The 22,703-nt window shown below is 36.5% G+C and overlaps 1 protein-coding gene across 1 annotated transcript in view; it reads right to left on the bottom strand.

Annotated features, from left to right (window-relative positions):
* Nucleotides 1-22,703, bottom strand: part of PTPRD (protein tyrosine phosphatase receptor type D) — a gene marked incomplete at both ends in the record, with an annotated part of 284,855 nt that overhangs the window by 4,287 nt on the left and 257,865 nt on the right. The window contains 5 exons of the mRNA XM_082335622.1: nucleotides 4,013-4,167; nucleotides 8,493-8,618; nucleotides 9,610-9,736; nucleotides 10,994-11,172; nucleotides 11,658-11,943. Of these exons, the coding sequence (XP_082191748.1) occupies nucleotides 4,013-4,167; nucleotides 8,493-8,618; nucleotides 9,610-9,736; nucleotides 10,994-11,172; nucleotides 11,658-11,943 (873 nt within the window). The remainder of the gene's footprint in view (nucleotides 1-4,012; nucleotides 4,168-8,492; nucleotides 8,619-9,609; nucleotides 9,737-10,993; nucleotides 11,173-11,657; nucleotides 11,944-22,703) is intronic.

Genomic DNA, 22,703 nt, shown 5'->3' on the forward strand with positions numbered 1-22,703 from the left:
TCCCTTGTCCACTGATGCAGTCACTCCATCACAGAAGACGACTAGGTTACTCAGGCAGGACTTGCCCTTGGTGAAGCCATGCTGTCTGTCTTAAATCACCTCCCTGTCCTCCATGTGCCTTAGCGTAGGTTCTAGGAGGATCTGTTCCATGATCTTCCCAGGCACAGAGGTGAGGCTGACAGGTCGGTAGTTCCCAGGGTCCTCCTTTCTACCCTTTTTAAAAATGGGTGCAATGTTTCCCCTTTTCCAGTCCCCAGGGACTTCACCTGACTGCCATGACTTTTCAAATATCATGGAGGGTGGCTTGGCAACTACATCAGCCAAATTGTTCATACACACTACAATTTAAATAACGGATACACAAAAACCTTAAGACACAGCTTTTATTCATGTCTGGCAGTCTGGATCTTCAGCTTTCCAATACTAATATATGTACACCATGTCTGCCTACATTAGTCTGAGATGTCATCTCTGAATATATGGCTTGTTTGCTTTCTGTTCTGTCTTGGGTTTCTGTTATTAGCTAAAATGCCCAAGAAGTGATGGAAATTCCTGTAATCAATAGAGCCAATAGTTGTCAGCTACTAAAATTAAACAATCACTTATTCATGAGGATGAATCTTGGACAAGAGACAGGTAACTACACAAAAAAAAAGATTTTACCAGTCTGACCTTGTATGGGTGGAAATTAAGCACCCCATCATCTCACTGTTGATGCTAATAATTTCACAAGGTTTTCTCCAGTCAGATAGACTTGGGAAGCTGGAGATTTATGACACCTATTCACCAGATAGGAGAGATTAAGAACATGAACAGCAGGGAAAGACGGAAGAACTCTGAACATTGATATGGACTATGAGAGAGATCCAGTGAATTCACGAGACTAGTGCAGAAATCGAATGTCCAAATTGTATGATGGTGTTTTGGTATTCGTTCTAGATCAGTGCACTTCTAGGGCTATTAAATATATGCAATTGGATTTAGCAATTTTGCATAACCTCTGTGCCTTTGGAGAGCTGAAGCCAAAGGACAACTGATACACAACTTGACAAAATATCATGCTCTCAGTGCTGGTTTACCTATATGCTATGAAAACGGTCCTGAACATCTACAGCAACTGGAATGTAAGGTCTCTTTTCCCTGATGAGGTAAATTAGAAAGCTAATGTTTAAGGAACATGCTGAAAAAATCCTGGAAAAATAGCGCTGGAACCTGCTTGGACTTTATAGAGCTGACAATAGTGTGATGTAAACCGAGTACCCCAGAAAGTGACCAGCAGAGTGAAGGCAGATTTTCTGTTCTCCTTGTTCCTGCTCCTGCTCAACCATTTAAAGATATCCAACAAATAAAAGCATATATGATTTTCTAAATATGTGGGAGGACTAGCCTCACACATTAGTCAAATCTTCATTACTTTAAAAAAACTACTCAGAAGTCTTTAATTCAGCAAAAAGAGGGAATTAATTTGTTGTCTTGTGTTCTTAAGAAATGAAAAAGTATCTGGAGAAGCAAATCCTAACTAGCCATCAAATGTAATGTTTTGGTAAAGTCTGTAGGAAACTGACCCTGTTCCCCTGAAAGTGGCAAGCATATTTTAACATTGTATCTATTCCTATTAGAAGATGCTTAGGATTTCTGAAGAGTGATGGAAGTCCACATAAGTACTAGTAGCATTCTGGTGTTCAGCTGATTTCTTTCAGCATGAGCCAAGGAGCAAACTAGAGTTCTACCACAACATTTAATGAAGCAATGCAGCATAGGTTTTAAAGAATCCTGATTTTAGTAAATGGTGAAGGCACTGCTTCATGATGTAGTATGATTCACCACAGTTTAAAGAGTTAGAAACCAAAGTTAGGATCCTTTAGTGAGCCATTGAGGAAGTACTGATGTTTTTGTAAGAGAGAAGAGTTTGTTAAAAATACAACTTGAATGCAAGCTGAGAAAGGGATGGTCTTCCTTACTCTCCAGCTACTGGAATAACAAGACTATAAATATTTAAAATTGGTTGAAGTGAAAATTTTGCTTCAAGGTCAACAGCCCTTTGCTCTGTTAAATATATTTTAATTAGAGATTAGAAATTTTTAAATTGTAACACACTGATCTATTTGTAAAAATGCCAGAGGAGGAGAATATTTTAAAATTGTGGGTGGCAGGGGTTTACTGTGTAACAGAGAAAGCAAACTTGTGAAAAATGTGTAGAGTGGGAAGGAAACCACAGGAAAGTGGCACTAAGGGAGTTTGTCATTTGAAGAATTTCTCTGTATGGAAGAAATCCTTAAAAACTCATCATGGTACAAACTGGAGGCATTATTACAATATTTCCACAAAGACTAGGAAAGTGCAGGTACCCAGGATCTTGCGCTCCCTGACAGAAACAAATAAATTTACTAATTTGCTAGGGACATTTCCTATTCATGTAAATTGACTAACATTGATAATGATGATAAGCATTACCAATCTCTAAATTGTCGTTACAATGATGATAAGACATTTAAAGACCAAACCATGATGAATTATACTGGATTTGATTTTTTTTCTACCAAAGTCAACGGTAGAAATCTCCATAATTTCAGCATGAGAGATCACACCCATTTGGAAGGGACACATAACCTACTGCAAGCAGTATTTCTTTGCAGTCACAAGTGGACAAGTTTGCATGGTACAAAGAACTTAGAATACCATCACTTTGCTTTCTTGTGTATAAATGCCAGGCATTATGCATATATATGCATAAAGGCATAAATATGGCTTATTACTCCTCTGTTCTCAAAACTCATTAACGTCAGGAAGAATAAAGCTTGTTTTTATCACGGTTGTCCTTCATTTTCCCTTGCCAAATGAATCCCAAACACTGCTCTGCAATGCTGTTCGCCTTAGTAGGCCACAAAAATTTTTAGGCACACAGAAAAAGCAGGATTCAAGTAGTCCAATACATTTATTTTGTCAGTCTTTCAGATTAGGGGAGCATAACGAATTTTGTTAAAACACAGCGGTGTTTTGGAAGGCTTTGGAAGGACAAGAATCTCTCTCTCCCTACATTCACATGCTCTAGTAAACTTGTTCATTTTATCTTCATGCTAGTATTGGGGCATTACTTGGCTTGCAGGAAGGACTTGGAACCAGTATCAGTATTTTGCATCTCTGTTATATAAATAATAACATTTCATCTACCAAAAAATAATTTAACGTTGCAAAAATGAGTATCTAAAATCCTAATGGAATTTATAGAAAAGAATTTATTAAATAAGAGATTAAAGATAGAGATATTATTTTTGGCCATCTGCTATAGACTCTAGAATACTGTAGAGAAAATAAATAAAAAATACAGGAATATTAAAAAAGCCCACCCTGGATTATTCCTACACACCCTGCAAGCTGTTTTCATCTGCATATCAATTGTAAAGGAATTGAGGGAAGTCATTACATCAAAAAATGGGAATTACATTCTGAAGTCAGAACTCGCCAATCCAAACTTTAATGATTTTTTGACAGGTAAAGTTTCTAAACATCACTTTCTATTCCGTTCCCTTTCTTGAGATAGCTACCATTTTCATTTGACTCATCTTGATTGTTACTAATGTGCTACTGAGGTGTAACTAGCTTGTTTACAGCTATAATTCCCATCAATGTAAGAGCCTCACTTTTAATTACCAGTGGGAAAAAAAATACCAGATAGAGCAGCCTGTGATAAGGTTCTTCGTACTGCTTTCTCTGTGTAGCATTGACCAGATTGTTTTCACCCTGCATTAGAGACATTTTTAAATGAAGAAAAGAATCACGTGCTTCCACACATTTCAGAAGAACCTTTTCTGTGGAAATGGGATATCACAGAATGGTTCTTGTATTGTAAAGCAGTCCTGTGTGTTCTTTTTCAGATCTTCAATTTGATTACATTTTCTGGGAGTTCACCTATGAAGTTCCATTTCCATACAAACCTTTGCTGCAATCAGCAATCAACTTTAGAAAAAAAACAAATCTGCATATAAGTTGCTTTGAGGCTTTGTTTACTTACCTGCAATGAACAGAAATTGGTCCATCCTGACCAAACTGCTCTTTTGTTTTATGCACTTGGCCTATGAAGTCAATAAATCCTTCTCCAGACTTTGGCACTCCTTGTTCTGGCCAGTCAGTGAACTGGAACTGCCTCACTGTTCGGGACTGGCCATCCTTTAACAAAAGACACAAATAACGTATTCCAAAAGCATGTTCCAGTGGCTGGAAGTCAGTCAGCCAACAACCAGAAAGATAATCACAAAACACGGATATTGAGAGGAGGTGGGGAATGGCTAAGATCACATTTATGAAGACTCTTTTAATCGCAGTACTGGCTGGTGCTTTTTGACACATTGGCTTAGAAGTACAGTTTCATTAACAACATTGTATAGATTCCCTTCTGCACCGGATAGGAGAGTTGTCTGACATCCCGCCTGCGTAAAAAGCATGTCTGAGGCTAAAGACATAACAATCTCACCAGGTTATATAATTTTTTGGTAAGTTATGTTTTGAATCTGGCAGACTGCAAATTCCTTTAAATATGGAATAGGTAGAATAAGGCCATCCAACCTGACTCTCTATTTCCTAGTTATGCTCATCTACTGCATGGCAGGAATATCTTTACTGATAAGACTCATTTAGTCATTGCCCTTTTTGCAGATGATGTCTTTAATAGTTTGGTGCTTTCTATGAGGCAGACATTTGCCTGGAAGAAGATAGGTGAAGACAAGCCAGTTGTTCAACAAACCATAAACTTCCCTTCAATCATTGTAATTTCTTTCACTAACAGCTTGGACTCGGTCAAATATCAAGAAGAAGGGCTTCCTCTCTCAAAACAAATCAGCTGAAGCTGTTCATTCCCTTTGGTTAGGAATACTAACAGGATTGTTTAAAACTGCAGAATACTGCAGCATGGTTATTTTTATAATAAAGCCGATGGAAGTATTAAACGCCAACTTCTGCTGTATGCCTCTTTACTGTGTAAACAGTCAGGACACATAAATAGAAAAAATACAATGCAAATGGATGAAGTAAATTTGTTCTGAATTTTCAAACATTTTTCTTGATGATTTTGACACTGTCAATCTGCACAGCTGAAATGTTTAAAAGCACGGGTACATGAGCTACTGATGTGAACTAGTGCCTCTGGACATGTTGCTTCTTAAGCACCCACTCCGCCATGCCTTCAAAATGGTCTTCTACTAAGTGAAACGCATGAAAATTTGAAATGATTATAGGAGATCCCCCCAAAAAACAGCAAGTTATGCTGGAGGCAAGAACAGTATTTTTTTTTTTTCCCTCTACCATAAGCACTCAGCTATTACAGACCTTTGAAATGAAATACAAGTGATTTTAAAAATAACCAAAGGAAAAAACAATATTTTGCTTTTATGTTTCCTCTGGTACTGTGGGTTTTTGCCTCTCAGATGAGTAAGGAAAACAGAAAATGTGTGTGTGTGCCAGCCACTGCTCCATGAGAGGACACACATAAACTTCTTTGACTTACTATCTCTTATATTCCCACTAGACCACTGTGACAATTTAGTAGTCTCTTTCTCTGGAATGTTTTTGCTCACTTAAAAAAAGTCTGTTTGAAAACAGTCACCTGATTTTATTTCTTGTGGGCATTACCACAAAGACCTATATATTTTCTACCAAAATGGCATTCTGTTAATGCAGACTTCTCTCATAATGGTCTTTGTGATGCCATTTTCGCCCAAGAAGACAATGAAATTGCCTCCATTAGATAGCCTTAGGCACATGACATTAATTAATCAAGAAGACAAACCAAAACAATAGGCTGATTCCCTCCAATAAACCTCTCATTCTTTTAAAGTAAAGAAAGAAAACTTTAAGCCTGACCAACTTGAAACATGTTGGTTAAGGAGATGGAAGCTCTTCAGCAATTTCTGACCCTGATAGGAATTATGCTAGAATAACAGTAACTTTTTAGGGGTAGAAAAGATAAGAAAGATGCTGTTTTTCTTAAATCTAGGCTGTCACTGGGAAGACCACAAATTTTTATGTGCAAAATACATCTGATGGTAAATATTTATTTTTCAAGTGTGTCTAAATCAACTGTATTGGTATACTTCATGATACTGACATTATAAACAGTGCTGCTTTCTTTTAATGAGATGCTTGCCAATAGCAGTCCAAATACAAATGCCAAATTTTATTAAAATCTTTGCTTTCAAATATTGTGACAGTTTGCACAGTTAGTTATCAAAATATGAACTTTCAGATCCCTACATGGAACAGTGGGCTTTTAATGTATCATCCTATTGATTGGCTGACCATTTGGATTTCTTCTTGCTCCTCGCAGGGGATATTCAATTGTCTTTTGATGAAGCTGTAGAATTTATAATACTCTCTTACAGCCATCACTAATAGTTTAGCCTTAAATGAGACTGCCCCAACATATTGACCTCTGGAGTTTACAGAGAAAGTGAGTATAATGTAGTCAGAAGCAGTAGATTGAAACAATTAGAGAGGTCAATTTCACCTTACAACAATTCACAGCTCAGTTTCAGAAATAACAGGGAGTTCCACACCAGACACTTGCTGCTGACACCTGCAAAGGCAGTGTGCTTCTTTTCTTGTCCCTGGGGAATAATTGGCCGGCTTGGCTCTGTCAGAGCACGGATGGTATTCTAACATTACAGATGGGTTTGGAGATAAGAGGGAGAGAGGCTGGTTACAACCACTGCAGCATTTACTGTTCTTTGAATACAACAGTTTAGTTAGATGGTCTTAATTACTGGGTGTGACAGCCATAAAAGCTTAACTACAGGAAAACTATAATACACATTTTGGTAAGTAGTCCCCACCACTTCCAGTAAATTTGGAAGGAGCTATAGTTTCCTAGCATATCTAGAAAATTTAAGATGGCCCTGTGAGCTTGCCAGTGTGTTGTTTAACAGAATTTGGACCATCAAGGTAAAGAGATTTTTAGAATTTCAGAAGCAGTGATATGTGATGATAAAATGTCACAACAGGACCGCCAAGCTGGATGTACGCTTGGCACTTTTTAAAAGAGGTGTATTAATATCAGGTCCAATAAAACTATTTCTGGCAAATTAAGTTATTTGACCCTTTCAGACTTTTTACTGGTTTGCTACCTCTAAGTAAAAGGATTTTTATAAATATCTTGGTTCATTATAAACTCTTGAAAGAACTTTTTGGAAATATATACTGTTTGCACACACTTCAATTACATTTGTGGCTTTCTGTCATCATGGTTATTTTGTGATCTGAGCTTGGTGAACTACGTCACGTAAGACCTCTTCCAGCTTGAGCTGGAATGGATTTTTAACAGATGATCTATGAAAACTATTAGCACAGTTGTAGTGAAATTGGCTTTGACTGTCTATGCTTACAAGTGTAGTTAAAGGCTGATGTTAGGAGCGTGTTCTTCTCCACTTCTGTTAAGCACAAATAGGTTAGAGAAGCTATGAGTCACGTGATCCTTACTAAATTTCAAATAGAATGAAAATCAGGTCCAGTGCGTCTACAGTTTTTTTTCAGAAACACAAACCTAAGTCTCATTTGCCAAAATAAAATGTTTGTACGCTGACTTGGTTAGTGACAATACTGTCTAGCTAATTGTCAGTAGTATCTAATTTTATTGGGAGCTAACATTAAAAGCAGCAGTGTAGTTAACTATTAGAAAGTCTAATATTTTGGATGCTGACTGGCAACTCTGAGTAATCACTCATGTTATTCCTGGACAGTACATCCTGCTCTTTTGCTTGAACAAATAGTATTCTACAACTCTTACAGAAATGGAGGCTGTCAGTAATTTTTCCTGCCATCCAGACTAAAGCGTTAGAAATCAAAAGTCTGAGAAATGCCAAATATATATTTAGAGTTTATGTACATTTAATCTTATATCAGTGCTCAGTTTTGGACTCAGGAATTCAGATAAGAAATGCAATATGAAAATGAGGATGCTAGGGTCACAGCTGCATGTATCTACTCTGCAGATATACAAGAGTGCTGAAAATACGCTACGCCAAAAATCAAATTATAATGTGCAAAGCTTGTCAAGCTTTTCTTACAAATGCTATTTGCTCTGCAGTTTCTAAATCTCAATGTATTAACCTTCATACTCACTCAGCCTAGAGGGTAGTGCAAAACAACATATTTACAGCTGCAAGTGACAAAAATTGCCCCCAAAAATGATCAAGGGAGACATGAGTAAAAAAAGGGAAAATGGTCCTCAAATCATCTAATGTATTTCAGCACAAATAGTTATTCAGAACTTTACGAAGTTGTGCTGCCCAGATGTTAGATCTGAATGAAGTCAATTGTTCTTACACAAAGATCCCATTCATTTAATAATAGCTTTATCTACTTTTTGTTTATTGCTCATAGAAAGCACAACCCTAGTTTTTTTCTAATAATAATACAAATTAAAAAAAAAAAGAGAGGAAAAGAAATAAATGGACATTTTGTTTTAAACTTATGTGAACTAGTGTAATGCTATGTTAACTTACCCTTGCATCTGTAACTTTGAATTCCCTCAGAATATACTGTGGCATGTTGTACTCTGCCATTGGATCTACCACAAAATACTGGTATCTGGCTGAGCGCTCTGCAGGCCAGTACTGATGACATTTTTCCTACAAAATAATGAAGCGAAATACATTTCCTGTTACTCAAGACCGCTACCATAAACTGGTATAAAACCTTTGTCACTCAGATAAGTGTAATAATCATGGAAAGTGCCATTAGTGACAGGAACATGAACTGTTTCTCTTGCTGTGAACATGAAGTTCCATACCTAGAATAAAAATGGTCTTCAATATTGCATTGCAAAGGTGTTCTCTCTGGTCGCTGTACATCTGAACTCATTTATACTTCTGCTCAGTTCTATTATTTATCAGTGACAAGAGCTATCCCTAGCCTAATTTTCAGTACAGAATGCAGTTGAAATCTTGAGGCCACCTTCAGTTTTCTTTCTTCTTCCCTGTTGAAGCAAGTCCCCCTGGCCTCAGTCAAGACTCTGTCTCTGCATCCACTAGCCATGTCTTGAATCATCTCTATTCCCCAGATACATGGCCTGACTCAGATTTCACTTATCACATACCAGCTTTATCTTGATGTAATCCTGTCCAGATAGTAAACTGTTTTGTTCTTTCCATTACACAAAGCAGCACTTGAATGAGTTTAAGACTGTAAACTGGGTGCTGAAACTTTAAAATTCAGTGCTATGAACACACAGAAGACATTCAGATCTCAAAAACACCATGCTTTCTTTTAACATTGTTAAAAAAAGACTCTGCAAAAGTGAAGTTTCCAAATAAGAAGTCTTTGTTTTTCAATAGACAGCAATGCTCTCTCTGCATACTTCAGAATATCAACATGCAAACTCAGTTGCTGAATCTCAATGTGTCCCACAACAAAATGCCATGTCTAGCTTGTCTATTGCAACGCATCTACAGATTGGAAAACCTTCCACCTGGTGATCAACAATGCTACCAATATTTTAAAAAGGAGAATGAATCTAAATCCTCACCATTATCTTTAGACATTCCCATAACAATGAAATATTTTAATAAAAAAGTCATTATAACAAACATTTTAGTATAGGAATATTACAGCAGTACTTACTCTGCCCATTTCTCGTAGCTTAGTGAGCATGACCACAATTGTAGAATTATGCTCCCAGAGCATTCTCCAGAAGTCTTCAGTTGTTTCTGCTAAAGGACCCTGTGTAGCTATGTAAGCTTTTTGTTGCCTATGTTGACAAAAAAGTAAATTAAGAGAAATATTTTAATCAAAAAAGTGAATTGATACACATGTTCTCTGTTTATACGTAAACATTATCTAGAGCAAAAATTTATATACTATTAATAATAAGCACATTAAAACCTTATTATGATTGTTTAATCAAGCTATGGCTTTTTATTTTTAGAACTTTGAGAGGGAAATTATTCTGTTAATATTATGATGTATGTCTTTATCATTATTATTTAAATTTTAATGCAACTCTAATAGCTCAATTTTGTGTGCTCTAAAAAGCACTTAAGAAACACTTAGTTGTGCTGGTTCATTTTGTAGAAATAACTGTCTAACAATCTATTAAGTTTAGGAATTATAGCATCAAGCAGTTTCTTTATTAACTTCTTTTCAACAGTCTGATGCCTCCAGCAAAAGTAAGGCAGTAAGAAAATTCAGGAATGGAGTGCACTGCATTTCCAGGCCTTAATATCCTACTAGGGGAAGCTACCACCAAGCTGTTAAAAGCTTCTGGATCAGCAGCTTTATAAGATGATGACCTGTTCATGTTGTTCTTGCTTCTTTCAGCCAACAGAAACACCTTTGTGGGTGGCAGTGGAGATGAAGGCTGTTTCCAATTATGAGCAGAGGCTCAGAAAATGATCTCTGTGGATACGGCTACTCAGGGTATGGATACTAAACTGCCTTAGGAAAACTATACTGCTTCTCCTTCGTGCCTTTTTCTACCAGCTGCTTAAGTCAGCTGAGGGCATATTGCTCTGTGTTGTCATGAAGGTGTTGGTGGGCTACACATCTGTTTATGTATAAAATGCTTTTGGCAGTTAGGTCTAGTCTTAATCAGTGTTCCAAGATAACAGGTTACCACCTTGACACAAAGAGTGTATCTTCTGTATGTTATTTCTATGTATCTTTTTAAGCAGAATAGTTGTGAAGAAATAGAGGTTCCAAATCATGAATGTGCTTAAAATCTCAGTAACTTTCAGAATGCAAAACATACTGGGAGTTCTCAATGGTTTAAAGATAGGTAAAAATACAATATTTAAGACTATATCATTTACAGAATTCTCCTGTATTGCATTGTTGAAAATCTAAACCTTTTATTAATATTTAGAAAACCACCCAATCAAACATGGCATGCACAGATAATAAACAGTACTAAAGTTCAATACTAAATTTTGTTATTTTCAATACAATTACATAAATAATCTTGTAAACTTTTAAAACAGTCCGCATGAGACCACATCAACATTAGTACCTGTATCCATCAATGAAACTGGCATTAATATAATCAGAGCCTTCTACTCCTCGGATTGGCTGCAAGCATACCCTTGTAGACTCATATGGCATAATATTAACAAGGCGATTTTTGAATTTATTACATGGAAGGTTGGCACTGATGAATCTTGAAGTGTGAGCCTTAGAGCTAGCAAGACGCTGTTGAAAATAAATTAAAAGAATTAAGGCCAGGTACAACAAAACCAAATGACATTATCAGATTTGGTGATCTCTGCTCATTATCCATTAACAAATAATTCCAATTTCAGATGCTTACTTTTCCATGTTCTATTTCATTACCTAAATATTTGTAAAGCTTCTTTTAACACCTTTTAGAAGTTTAATGTCTGCTCCATTAATGCATACGGACAAATTTGAATATTAAACTGTTACACAAACACACATTTCAAGCTATTGAAACAATAAAGGAACAGCACGGTTAAACCAACCTCACTGAATGGTTCTTGTCTGGACACCAATTGAGGATAGAATTGTACATTTTACAAAGGATCATCTTCCTAGTTTAAAACTTTAGCCTGCCAATGTCTTATCTTTTGATTACTGGAAACAACTGGTGGAGGACAGAGCAGCATTAAGTGTTAAACCATTTGTTTTTTGTTCCCCGCAACATAAAATCCCAATACCTTAAATTCCAGTTCCATTCCTGTGACATTCTCGCCTGTTTCTATCTGTGTCAGCTTCTGGATATACGCATACAGGTTTCTGGCTGGCACTTCGGTATTTCCACATGTCACTGCTTCCAGCAGTGCATCATGGATAAAGATGTATTGGTCCTCAGTTTGAACCATGTAATTCCTCTGCGCTCTCATTAGAGTTACGTGGCCATAAATATCTACAGTCTTTTCATGCTTTATTCTCTCTAACATGGCATCTATCACAATGAAACACCCAGTCCTGCCGACTCCAGCACTAAAAGAAATGAACACAGGAGGGAAAACATGAAGGACTATTTCATGCATTGTGCTTACTTTTGTGGCATTCAAATTTTACAGTTTCGTAACGCTGATTTGAACAGCACATTTTTCTGCATATGAACATCAGCTTTTATGAAAGAGGCTGGTGCCCTGAAATAAGTAAACTCCTTTAATGCCCATTACAAGCAATTGCGAACATGGAATGTTTTTATATGAGATCTTTGCATCTTGCAGTTTCAGGCGTGAATATAATAGAAATAAAACACATTGCAACATGTTCTAGGAATATATGCTCTTAACATTGGAAATTACTGGAGATGATGAATCCTCTAAGAATTCAAGCTTTATTTGTAGTGTGATTTCTGTCTCATTAAACATGCTGTTGTTGCTATTCTGTTTACAGAGGTGAATTTATTGGCAAACAATAATGTTACAGAAAATGAGTCTTACATATTTCTATTATGCTTTGGAGGTAAACTTTCTATCCCTCTCCCAACTCTGTCAATGGGGCTCCTATTAACACAGGTTGTTCTGTCCTCTGCTCTTTCACTTAGCCAGATCATACTATTATTCTTTGCAATGCAGAGCCATGCCTAGTTAGCTGTGCTAGCTGTAGGCTGGAGAAACCCCAAGCTGGCCACTTCAATGTCTGTCTTGCATCTCTAGGAAAATGTAAGAAATATCTGGAATGGCCAGAACCTGGACCAGGATGCTCAGTTGTCACATTATTTCAAAGGACAAGTCATAAAAGGACTAAAATATGCTTAAAAGACAAAGCTTGAAATCACAGCATTGAATTACTCTCCAGACTCGGTGAGTAACATTTTTCAGGCAGAGGCAAAGTTAGTGCTTCCTCACAGGTGCTGAGTTAAGTCAGTTGTTGGTTTTAGGCAGGAGCTGAAGTGAAGTCACATCAATCCTGTTGAGGCCAAAGAAACTACTACTTCTTAGCTCTCTGCGCAGTAAGGGATTCCTCAGGAACAACTCTGAGCTAGATAGTTGCTTTCCCCTCTTTGGTGGGGCTTGAGGGTAGAACAAGACATGGGTCAGCTACTGTGAATGGCATGGCACAGGAATAAACCTTGATCATGAAATATTCAGTTGGATCTAAGAGAATTAAACCTGTCTCAATAGTTTATTTTTATGATACCTGCTGTCAGAATGTGCCAGACTTTCAAGGATTTTCAGTCATTCCCTCCCTGTCTTAAAGGTGTTGTCTGTAACATGCACGGGCTACCTTTAATAACTCTTGAGGACAATGTTATATAATCAGGAGAGGAAAAAGGCTTACAGTTCTCACCTTGATATGATTACTATTAGTCATACATGACCCTCTATTACACATTTGGCATAACTGAACAGGGATGATGTAGAAGGAATATGAAAAAATCAAATCTTCATATGGATGACTGTCTTTTTGCAGCCATGTATATGACTGAACTTTATGAAGTTTTTCTTCAACTATTTGTATACAGGTAGATATATAAAGCACAGGTGTAAAATATAATGGTTTTTGCATATCATTTCTATATCCTGGATCACATAATGTCTGTGACAATGAATGATAGTTTCTGGACTTCTAAATGCTTAACAGTTTTCAGTTAGTGACATGAAATGCAGTACATAGTATAGTAGGCAACAGTTTATAAACCCTCAAGACACTGACGTTATCTAAGTCAAGGATATTTAAGGACAACACAAACTGCCATTTTTTGAAAAGAGATAGAAAGAAATAAAAATAATTACAACCCAGCTTCTGGAGGACAATTATATAAAAAACAAGATCTTCTCACAGTTCCTATATTTTCATGAGATATTAAATATCACAAGTCCATCCTGAAATCGATAATTAAGGGTAAACATTTATTTCTTGCTGACGCTTTAAGAATCTTTGCCAGTTACCAGCAAACTGCATTTACTTACAACCAAATCAGAAAGAAGTACAGAGCAGAAGGATGTTTTAGTCTCACACGAGGTAAGTTTTGTTTCTAAGATTCCATATTTAAAATACTGTTAATCATGTATTCTTGTGACCAGTTACTCTTCCCAGAAGCAGATCCCCTTCAAACAGCTGAGGACTTCTGCTAACAGACCAAATGCATCAATCTCAACTTTCTTAGATGCCACTCTGACAAGAATTAATCAATATTCTGAGCTTAAGAAAACTTACCAATTGATGATATTGATCAGTGGGAGTTGTAGAGAAAGAAAATATACAGACAAATGAAATGATGGTTCGCCTAGCTAAATGGGAGTTCATTTACCTTGTATAATAAAAGCTCTGCATTCCAGGAAACCTTAGTGACCTTAACATTGGTAATAATAATGGAGAAAAACCTCAAAAAATTGCCTATTTTTTTTTTTTATTGCAAAGAAATCACCACAAGTAGCACACATTTGTGTGTCAGATTGATTTATATGAAGTTTTAAACCATTCCTTAAACACCACCTCTTCACATTCAGTTTTTATCAGCCTAACAAGTGCTGGCCAAGCGAGAAATAAGAAGGTTTGACAGTGCAGTTGTTCTCAGTAGTTTAGAATATGGTTCTCTTTCTTATCATGTATTAATGAATTAATGTTCCAGCACTGTGTTTATAACTGGATACGCTATTTTTCGGATCAGACATTAAAAGGTTCACTGGTACCTACAGACCACAACTGCAAAATTCCAACTCAGTTAAAAGCTTGCACTTTCAGCTGGAACAAACAGTTTTCATTTCTTCTCTTCACGTCTTGTATTATCATTTATATATTTATTCTTCCCATGAGAAAACTCAAAGAGAAATAGTTATTAGCATACTGTACCACAGAAGATATTTGCTAGTTTACAGGTTTATGCAGAGGTTGTGAAGATCACGACACCAGACCAAAACACATTACTATACACCAATGTTCTGATGATGAAGATGGAGGGGCTGACACAGTACCTTTTCTGAGGCATTTGTCTCCACTGGGCTCCTGACCACACTCCTCTCCAGATTATTTTATCCAGCAAGGTATTTTACTACCTTAAGATGTTCAGGACATTCCAACTCTGCCAATTATAAATGAGCCGTGTGTGTCTACCAGACTACCCTTTTCCCTTTCCAAGTAAAAATGGAACCAATGCTATGAATATTTTAACTTTCTCCCTCTTTGGCCCCACATACCTTCTAATTCCAAACTCCAATAGCTTCCTATACAAGAGCAAGAAACTATCCTACCTTTATCCCATTTCTCCTTCTCTTCTGCTATCATATAGACTTCTTAATATGGTACCAATACACTGCTGGGAAGCCATGCAGTTTGAATCCTCACTAATACGCCACTAGAACCTCAAAAAAAATTTTGTATCTATTTTCTGCTAATGAGAATAATTTCAGAAATTAATTCTACACTTGTTATGGGCTTTCTTGGCTTTTTGGTTTCCATCTTTTGGTGTTACTGTCAAACTTAGAATTTAAAAAAATATTCTATCATTTCAACTAGTGAAAGATACTGTTATGTTTACAAGCTGAAAACCTAAGCAATCTATTAAATAGACATGCCTACTAGGAAACTGTTATTTCTTCAAATATTATCATTTATCCTATTATAACATTTGTTTTCAATTTCTAAAAACATGACTGACTCAGTCCCATGAGCTGAAACATGCTTAATGTCCTGTGATGCAATACAGCTGCAATTTACAAAAAGAAAAATTAAGAGGCATAAGGGGGCTATTCCACATTAAAATCACTGTATGGATGTGTTAAAGGTTGGCTTTTGTGATTAATTTGTAGCTGTTTAAATGATGACCCTTTACTGATACTTCAGTGATTTGGCAAAGGAAGGCAGTGTAATTGCCAGTATTCACAGATCATTTAATTGGAAGCAAAGACAGTAAAATATGGACCAAAAATCATTTAGGACATTTTTGACTCATATCAGGGGAAAATTTTATTGAATATTACAGTTTCAGATTGAATGAAGCTTGCATTTATGAACTGAAAGTACATAAAATTGCTTCTGATATGGGAAACATATAAAACTGCCTGGATTTTATTGAGGAACTTCATATAATTAATTAGATTCCAATCCCAGAGAAATTCTGTAGCAGTTCTGACAAGGGCAATATTGAGATTATTTTCTCTTTTTCCTGTTAGAAAATTAGAACACAGTCGAAAAACACCCTCCTGTCCAGGAAGCAGCAAAAAAGCCTCTTATGAAACCATTGAACATCCTTTTGGAGGGATACAATCCTTTTGGATGACTGAGATAGCATAAAGACCTTGTGCAAAGACGTAAACTTAAATTTCACTTTAGAAGAGATACTGGATTGCTTCAAGAATTCTGGTACCGCTTATAAATAAGACATCTTTGAGAATAGATCTGCAAGTGCACAATGACTTTCTTTTCTTCTCACTGTGGTTATACCAGCAATCAAGTATGGTATACAACACATCTTTAGGTATATTCCTTCACCAAACAAAAGACTTCAGCCATTGCATTTTCTTCATCTCTGTACTATGCATGGAGGCAACCATATTTGTCACTGAAGTCGTATAAAGCTTCTTAAAATAACATGTGAAACTACAAATATTACAGCCACAGGTAACTTCTGAGCACACTTTTAAAATGTGACAGCCATTTACCTGAAGTTACATTTTTGCACTGTAATTAGATTTAGGAGGTTTCTGTAGAACTAATTGGAAGGATTTTGTGTGATATCTTTATTCACTCTCACACTCATTCATTCACTCACCACTCTGTGAATCCACTATTTACTGAAGGATTCTGCAAATTTTCCCATGACCGACATTTTGCATCACCTCCATGACAAGCAGTATGGCCCACCTCAAGAATGGTAGAGAAATCATAAAGGTGAAGAAACATATCACAGACAATGACAATGTATGAAGGAGAGGTTAATCAAATTAGATAACTCAGCTTGGAGCAGAGAAGACTCAAGAGAAAGGGAGATATGAAAGAAAGGCATAAAACCATGCGTTATGTGGAGGAGGTGAAAAGGAAATGAATACTCATTTTTTGCTTGTAACACAAGAAATAGGGTCATGAAATGAAATGAATTTAAAACAAACAGGAAGTAGTTTTTCATGTAGTACATAATTAAATTGTGAAACTCATTGTTGCAGAATACCATGGATGCCAAAAAGAAAGTCACGGAGGAAAGGATCTATTAAGGGTTATTAACCAACAAGTTACAGACACAACTTCTACAGAAATCCTTTTATTAGACTTTCTGGAATAGGCACTCTAAGACAATAACATTCTAGACATGCTCTGGGAGAGAAGCTTAAATGAACTGTTAAATTTGGTCTCATGGTCTCATATACTTAAAGAAAGCACAAGCATTCCACCCCCACATCTGCTAATCAGATCATCTAGACCTCCTCCTTTCAATCAACACTTCTGCCTTTGGGTACCTGACACTTTTAGGAACTATGCCATTGAAAAGGGACAGCACCATTTCTGATCCTTACTTTTTCTTCCTTAAAAGGGACAGAATATCACAGAGTACTTCTGCCTGCTTCTTTCCTGAAATCGCAAACTGTTGGTGAAAAAAAGATCTCTTACTGTTCTCCTTGTGAGATGGAATATAGCAGAAATTACATAATATGACAACTGAAACGTTCATTGACCCTATTTCGTACCACTTCTTTTTCTTATCTCGGTTTCCCTTCAGAGTTGGTTGTTGACTTTATATAGCAATATCCTACTTTTCTTAGAGGATTTTTATATATACACCTTACTGTAAATCACTGTATCACCTGATTTCTTCAATTACTCAGACATATAAAGAAAAGAAATTAAAATAAACTGTATTTCTTTCTACTGTTTTATCTGTGCACAAGGATTTACTGTGATTTTCTTATTTAAAAATGAATCCAGTTCTGATATCCTCCTCCTTATTTTCCTACGTTTCTAAATACAATCTTGCATATTCAGTGTATTGCATTCTGTATTTAGCATCAGAGTAACTATCCTAAATATCTCTTCTCTGTGAGATTTGTTGAGTTTCAGTGTATATTTTACACTCTTTGTACTGTGCATTCACAATGTATTCTTGTCATTATGCATTCCACTAAAGAAAGATATAAAATTTACTGAAATAGAGTTTAGTGAAATGGAGTTTAGAAAAAGAATGTATTTTGAGGTTAATTTTAAAAACACATCTTACTGTGACTCATTACCTTCAATTAAAGACAGATCTATGCATGAACAGCTGTAGTAAAAACAGAAAATGATACTTCTGGGTAATTTATGAGAGGAAGTACACCGTGATCCTATCATCAATAAATAAAAGTGAAGATTACAGCACACCAAAGAAGTCAATGAACAGAAATTATGGTGCTTGCTGCTAACAACTACTCCTTGCTTTCTTTGCATTTCAACCTGTTTTGTGCTCTCAGGGTGGAACGTTTTGAGGAGTTGTTTTGTACTTTTGCATATTTCTGTGCTTTGATTACATTTTCATGTGGAACATGTAGAAGAGCTATTACCCTGTCTCTGTGGGGAATAGGAAGGTGAAGTGATGCTATCTGAAAATGAATTAAAGAAGGTGGGAAGAAATGTGTTCTGTAGTACTGGATAACAGGATGACCTTGAAAGTACTTGCTGAACACTAAGGTGCTTCCTAGTTTCAGAGTCCTTCTGGACCCCTTCCTGATTCTAGGTGTTTGTATACCTATTCTGGTCAACAATGGTTTATTTTTCTTAACACTGGCTGCCCTCAGGGTCCTTATTTTTAAAGTCAGAACACTACCATTTGCCATTTGTTATGCCTGGGTTTTAGACTGCCAGAACAGTGATGAGGTCCCAGATTGTCATCCAGACACAGTAATTCATCTGGTAAGTACAAAGCAAAAAAGAAGACATAGTACCAGGTCTCCTCAGTCCACGTTGGTTTTTTTTTCAGTACCAACGACAGTTCAAAGCCCTAAATGAACTGGGCTCTACCTGTCTAATAATCTTTTTTTTTTCCTTTTTTTTCCTACTTTGAAAACTTGTAAATAACCAGAAATTAGTCCTCAAGCTTGAAGATGATGGGACTTTAGCAGAAGACCCACTGTTTTGGATCTCCATCTCAAGATGTCTCTTCCTTTTCCATGGAGAACTGATATATCTAGAGGATACATTCAGAGAATGCGACAAACATGATCTTGCCACCTTAGATTTGGTTTCAATCGAAACGGTTGCAATATGGTAATAATGCAGTGAGATGTTTCACAGCAGAAAATGGAGAAGAAACAACTATGAGGCTTCTCTGATGAGCTCATATCAAGGCTCTTGCTGGGCTTCTGTTTTCTTAGACCAAGTGGTGAAAAGAATAAACACCCTTTTCAATATCTCTGACAATACTCCACTGACAGCTGAAGAGCTTGGTTACTGGTAATACTTCTGATGTTTCTTTTCTTTAACCTCAGCAGTCTTTATACCAGCATGAATTCTCTGTAATGTAGTAGAAAATCAGGTTGTGAGAGGTTAATACCAGTAAGCATTTCACTTTTCTTAATCACAATTTGTCATTCAGAGGTTGGACACTAATCTCTCTCTTTTTTGCAGGATTTTGAACTTTATGAGCAAATACTGTGGACAAGTATTAATGAAAATCATGGGTGTTTTGGTGCAGAAGTTTCAAAGTAGCTGTAAAATAAGCTTGGATAGTATTATGACAATTTTTAAACAGTTAAATCTATTTTTAAAATTCAGGTGACAAAAAAAATAGGCACCACAATGGGGGATTCACTTGGAAGAGCAGCCATTGACAAAATCTGATAATAAGTGATGAGACCCTGAAGTAAGTCTATAAAATTATGAAAAACAAAGAAAGATTAATATTCAGGGCAAAATACTGATTGGAAAGCCTCCATGAAAAGATAATAGGACTATTTTTAAAGCTGCATTTTAGTTCTAGAGACACAGCGAGATGATTTAAAGAGGCTTTCATGCTGATCACTTTAGATAAAAATACAGCCTGTTCGAAGTTAGCCAAACATGCCGGATAGCCAAGTTGATGCAATGTGTTCCAGTATACCGTGTGTCCATGGATATTCCAGAATTTACTGTAGGTACAGCTGGGAAATCTCAGAGATACCCCTTTCCAGAACTCAGCTATTGGGTTATAAAAATATTTTCACATTTCCTGCAGATGGCTGGATTCTTTTCTTCACTCATAATTTTAATTCAGAATTCATTATGGACAGCTGCTGGCTCTGATAGAACCTAATTGCTCTTTTACTAGACTCAGCTGCAAGCAGTCAGATTTCCTTTTCCTTTGTAGAGTATATTATATATAAACATGGGCGGGGAGAAAAATAACCAATTAACTAAATACATATGGATAAAATGACTCACTAAGAGCGCTGATCAAATAATGTATCAAACTACAGCTTAGGTCAAAGGAAATTACAGGCCTTGTAGGACATGATAATATATATATGGAAATAATTATCAGTACCAACATATTTGTAATTTGAGATAACACATGGAAAAGGCATTGCTTCTGAAAAAAAGATCTTACAGAAAATTATTACATTTTAATAAGGGGCAGGTTATTTCACTGAGTAGAAAGTCATCAGTTTCCAGGAGACCTGCTCAGCTGAAACCATTTGTTGGCCGAATCCAAATCAGGCCTCAGTACCTCCACTGGAAAAAAAAAATAAAAAGACTGGGGAGTAGTTACTGTTACTAAGGCTACAGAAAAAGGGTACGTCACAAACGGGGGAGCAGAGACAGCAAAAAAGGCATGTGAGGATTGCCTGCCACCTCTGTCCATATAGCAAGTACTGAGCAGGTTAAGATATTTTGCTGTCCTAGTTTGCTACGATGGATGAACACAAGAGAAAGTTGTAGACATGTAAAACAAGAAACAGCGTTAAAGAATGTTCTTTTTTCTCCCTTCATCCAAAGACATTTAGCGAAATGAAGACACATGTTCAAAATAACAGTAAATAGATATCTTCTAACATGATGTGTGAAACTACTTGTCAGAGAATAATACTTAGACAAGAAAAAAAGTCAAAGATAAGACTCTCTGGTTTTGTTCTTTAAAATGTGGGTACAATCATGGATATGAACAAGAAATTAACCACCAGTTTCTCTAGGTAGCTAAAGGAACAATGAGGGAAAATAACTGAAATCCTCATGAAGTAGGGCTAAACTAGTCACCAACTGCTTGTTGCTTGGGAGGAAACTTTACTGAAATATTATTGACCTTGGAGTTTTATACTTTCCCCTGAAAGTTCTGACATTTGCTGTTGTCAGAGGCAGGATACTGGCCTAGACAGACCACTGATTCTATCTAGTAGTAGCATTCACTACGGTCCTTTACAGATGTCTGACTTCTACCAGAAACAAAATCTTGCCCTATGCAGTCATAGCAACTTTTTAGGATTTCAAAAGATAATCCGGCCCTGAGTCACAGCAGTGGGGGTATAATCCCCTGAACTACAGGTTAAGTGCCAACCAAAGATGGCGTTATACACATAGGACTGATTTAATCAAAAAGACCACAAGTAGGTATTTTCCATTATTTGAACCTGCATAAAGAAATACTGCTATTATTTGTTATTTGTATGCTTTTGAATTCTAATAATGGTTCTAGTGATACTTACTGAGTTTTTATGCTTATAAACAATGGAAGCACATACTGTATATACAGCACCTTCAGTTCAGGTTTTAGGAAAGGCTGGTTTGCTGTGCAGAACAGGTTTCTAACTTAAGACAAAACTTGAAAGTGGATCAGCATCAGTTTGCTGGTGTTTGAGACCCATGGAGAATTTCCAGGTAATGTAGCATAGTATTTTCCTATTCAAACTAAAAACGTCAAGGTACCCTAGCAAATCTTTAAGGACCCTGCACACTGTCACATTAACTACTGTATGGTAATACTTGTCTTGTTCATCTTTCCAGGTTTTCATATGTGAGCACCTAAATTTTAGGACACAAATTAGACACCTAAGCTAATAAGACCCAGACTGCCCTTAAGTTAAAGAGTGATCAGTTGGAGAAGGTAACTGGCATCTTTGCAATCAAGGTGATCCTAACTAATGACACTCAAATTCGAAACAGAGAAAAAAAATTCCATTATTACCACCACTGGCTCTATCAGCATACAGATGGAGGCTCTGCTTTTTGTCTGTATAACTACATGCGCGTAATACAGTAATTAGGTGAAAACTCTTGTATGTTCAGCATAAAACAGTCAGGGTCTTCAACTGTGAAGCTTTTGGAATCTAAACTTTCACAACCTTGAAAGTTTTTATGGTGAGAATATGGAGGCAAGTCCCAACTCCTGTCCCTCTGTGATGCCACTCATTACACAAGTGATTATCAAGTAGTGTCTTGCTATACTGATGACCCCTCAATCAGTGTGCTGGTGGGACATCAGTCTGTTTCTGCCCGCTAGCATTTATCAACCTTTCTTCTAGACTCTTTCTCATTTTCCAGTAGATTCTACAATTCCAACAACTAAACGAAGACAGAACAACCATCCAAAACTTCCTAAATTAAGAGAATCCAGTTCCAGTTCATTAAACAGAGATCAAGCTCTCAAGGTATCAAACTCTGCAAGCCTTGGTGTATTTTGTATAAGGCACATGTAGAAATGAAATAACTCCAGAGAACAAAGGTATGTGTAGAAATGAAATGACTCCCAGTTACTCTGATATGGTCAGAGTAACTGAGACTATCAATACAAAGGGAATACAATGAAAAACACAGACATTTATTCATTGCTGTATTTTTATATTAAGAGGAACACAACATCCTAA

Source organism: Platalea leucorodia (genome assembly GCF_965183815.1).
Source record: "Platalea leucorodia genome assembly, chromosome: Z".
NCBI lineage: Eukaryota > Metazoa > Chordata > Aves > Pelecaniformes > Threskiornithidae > Platalea > Platalea leucorodia.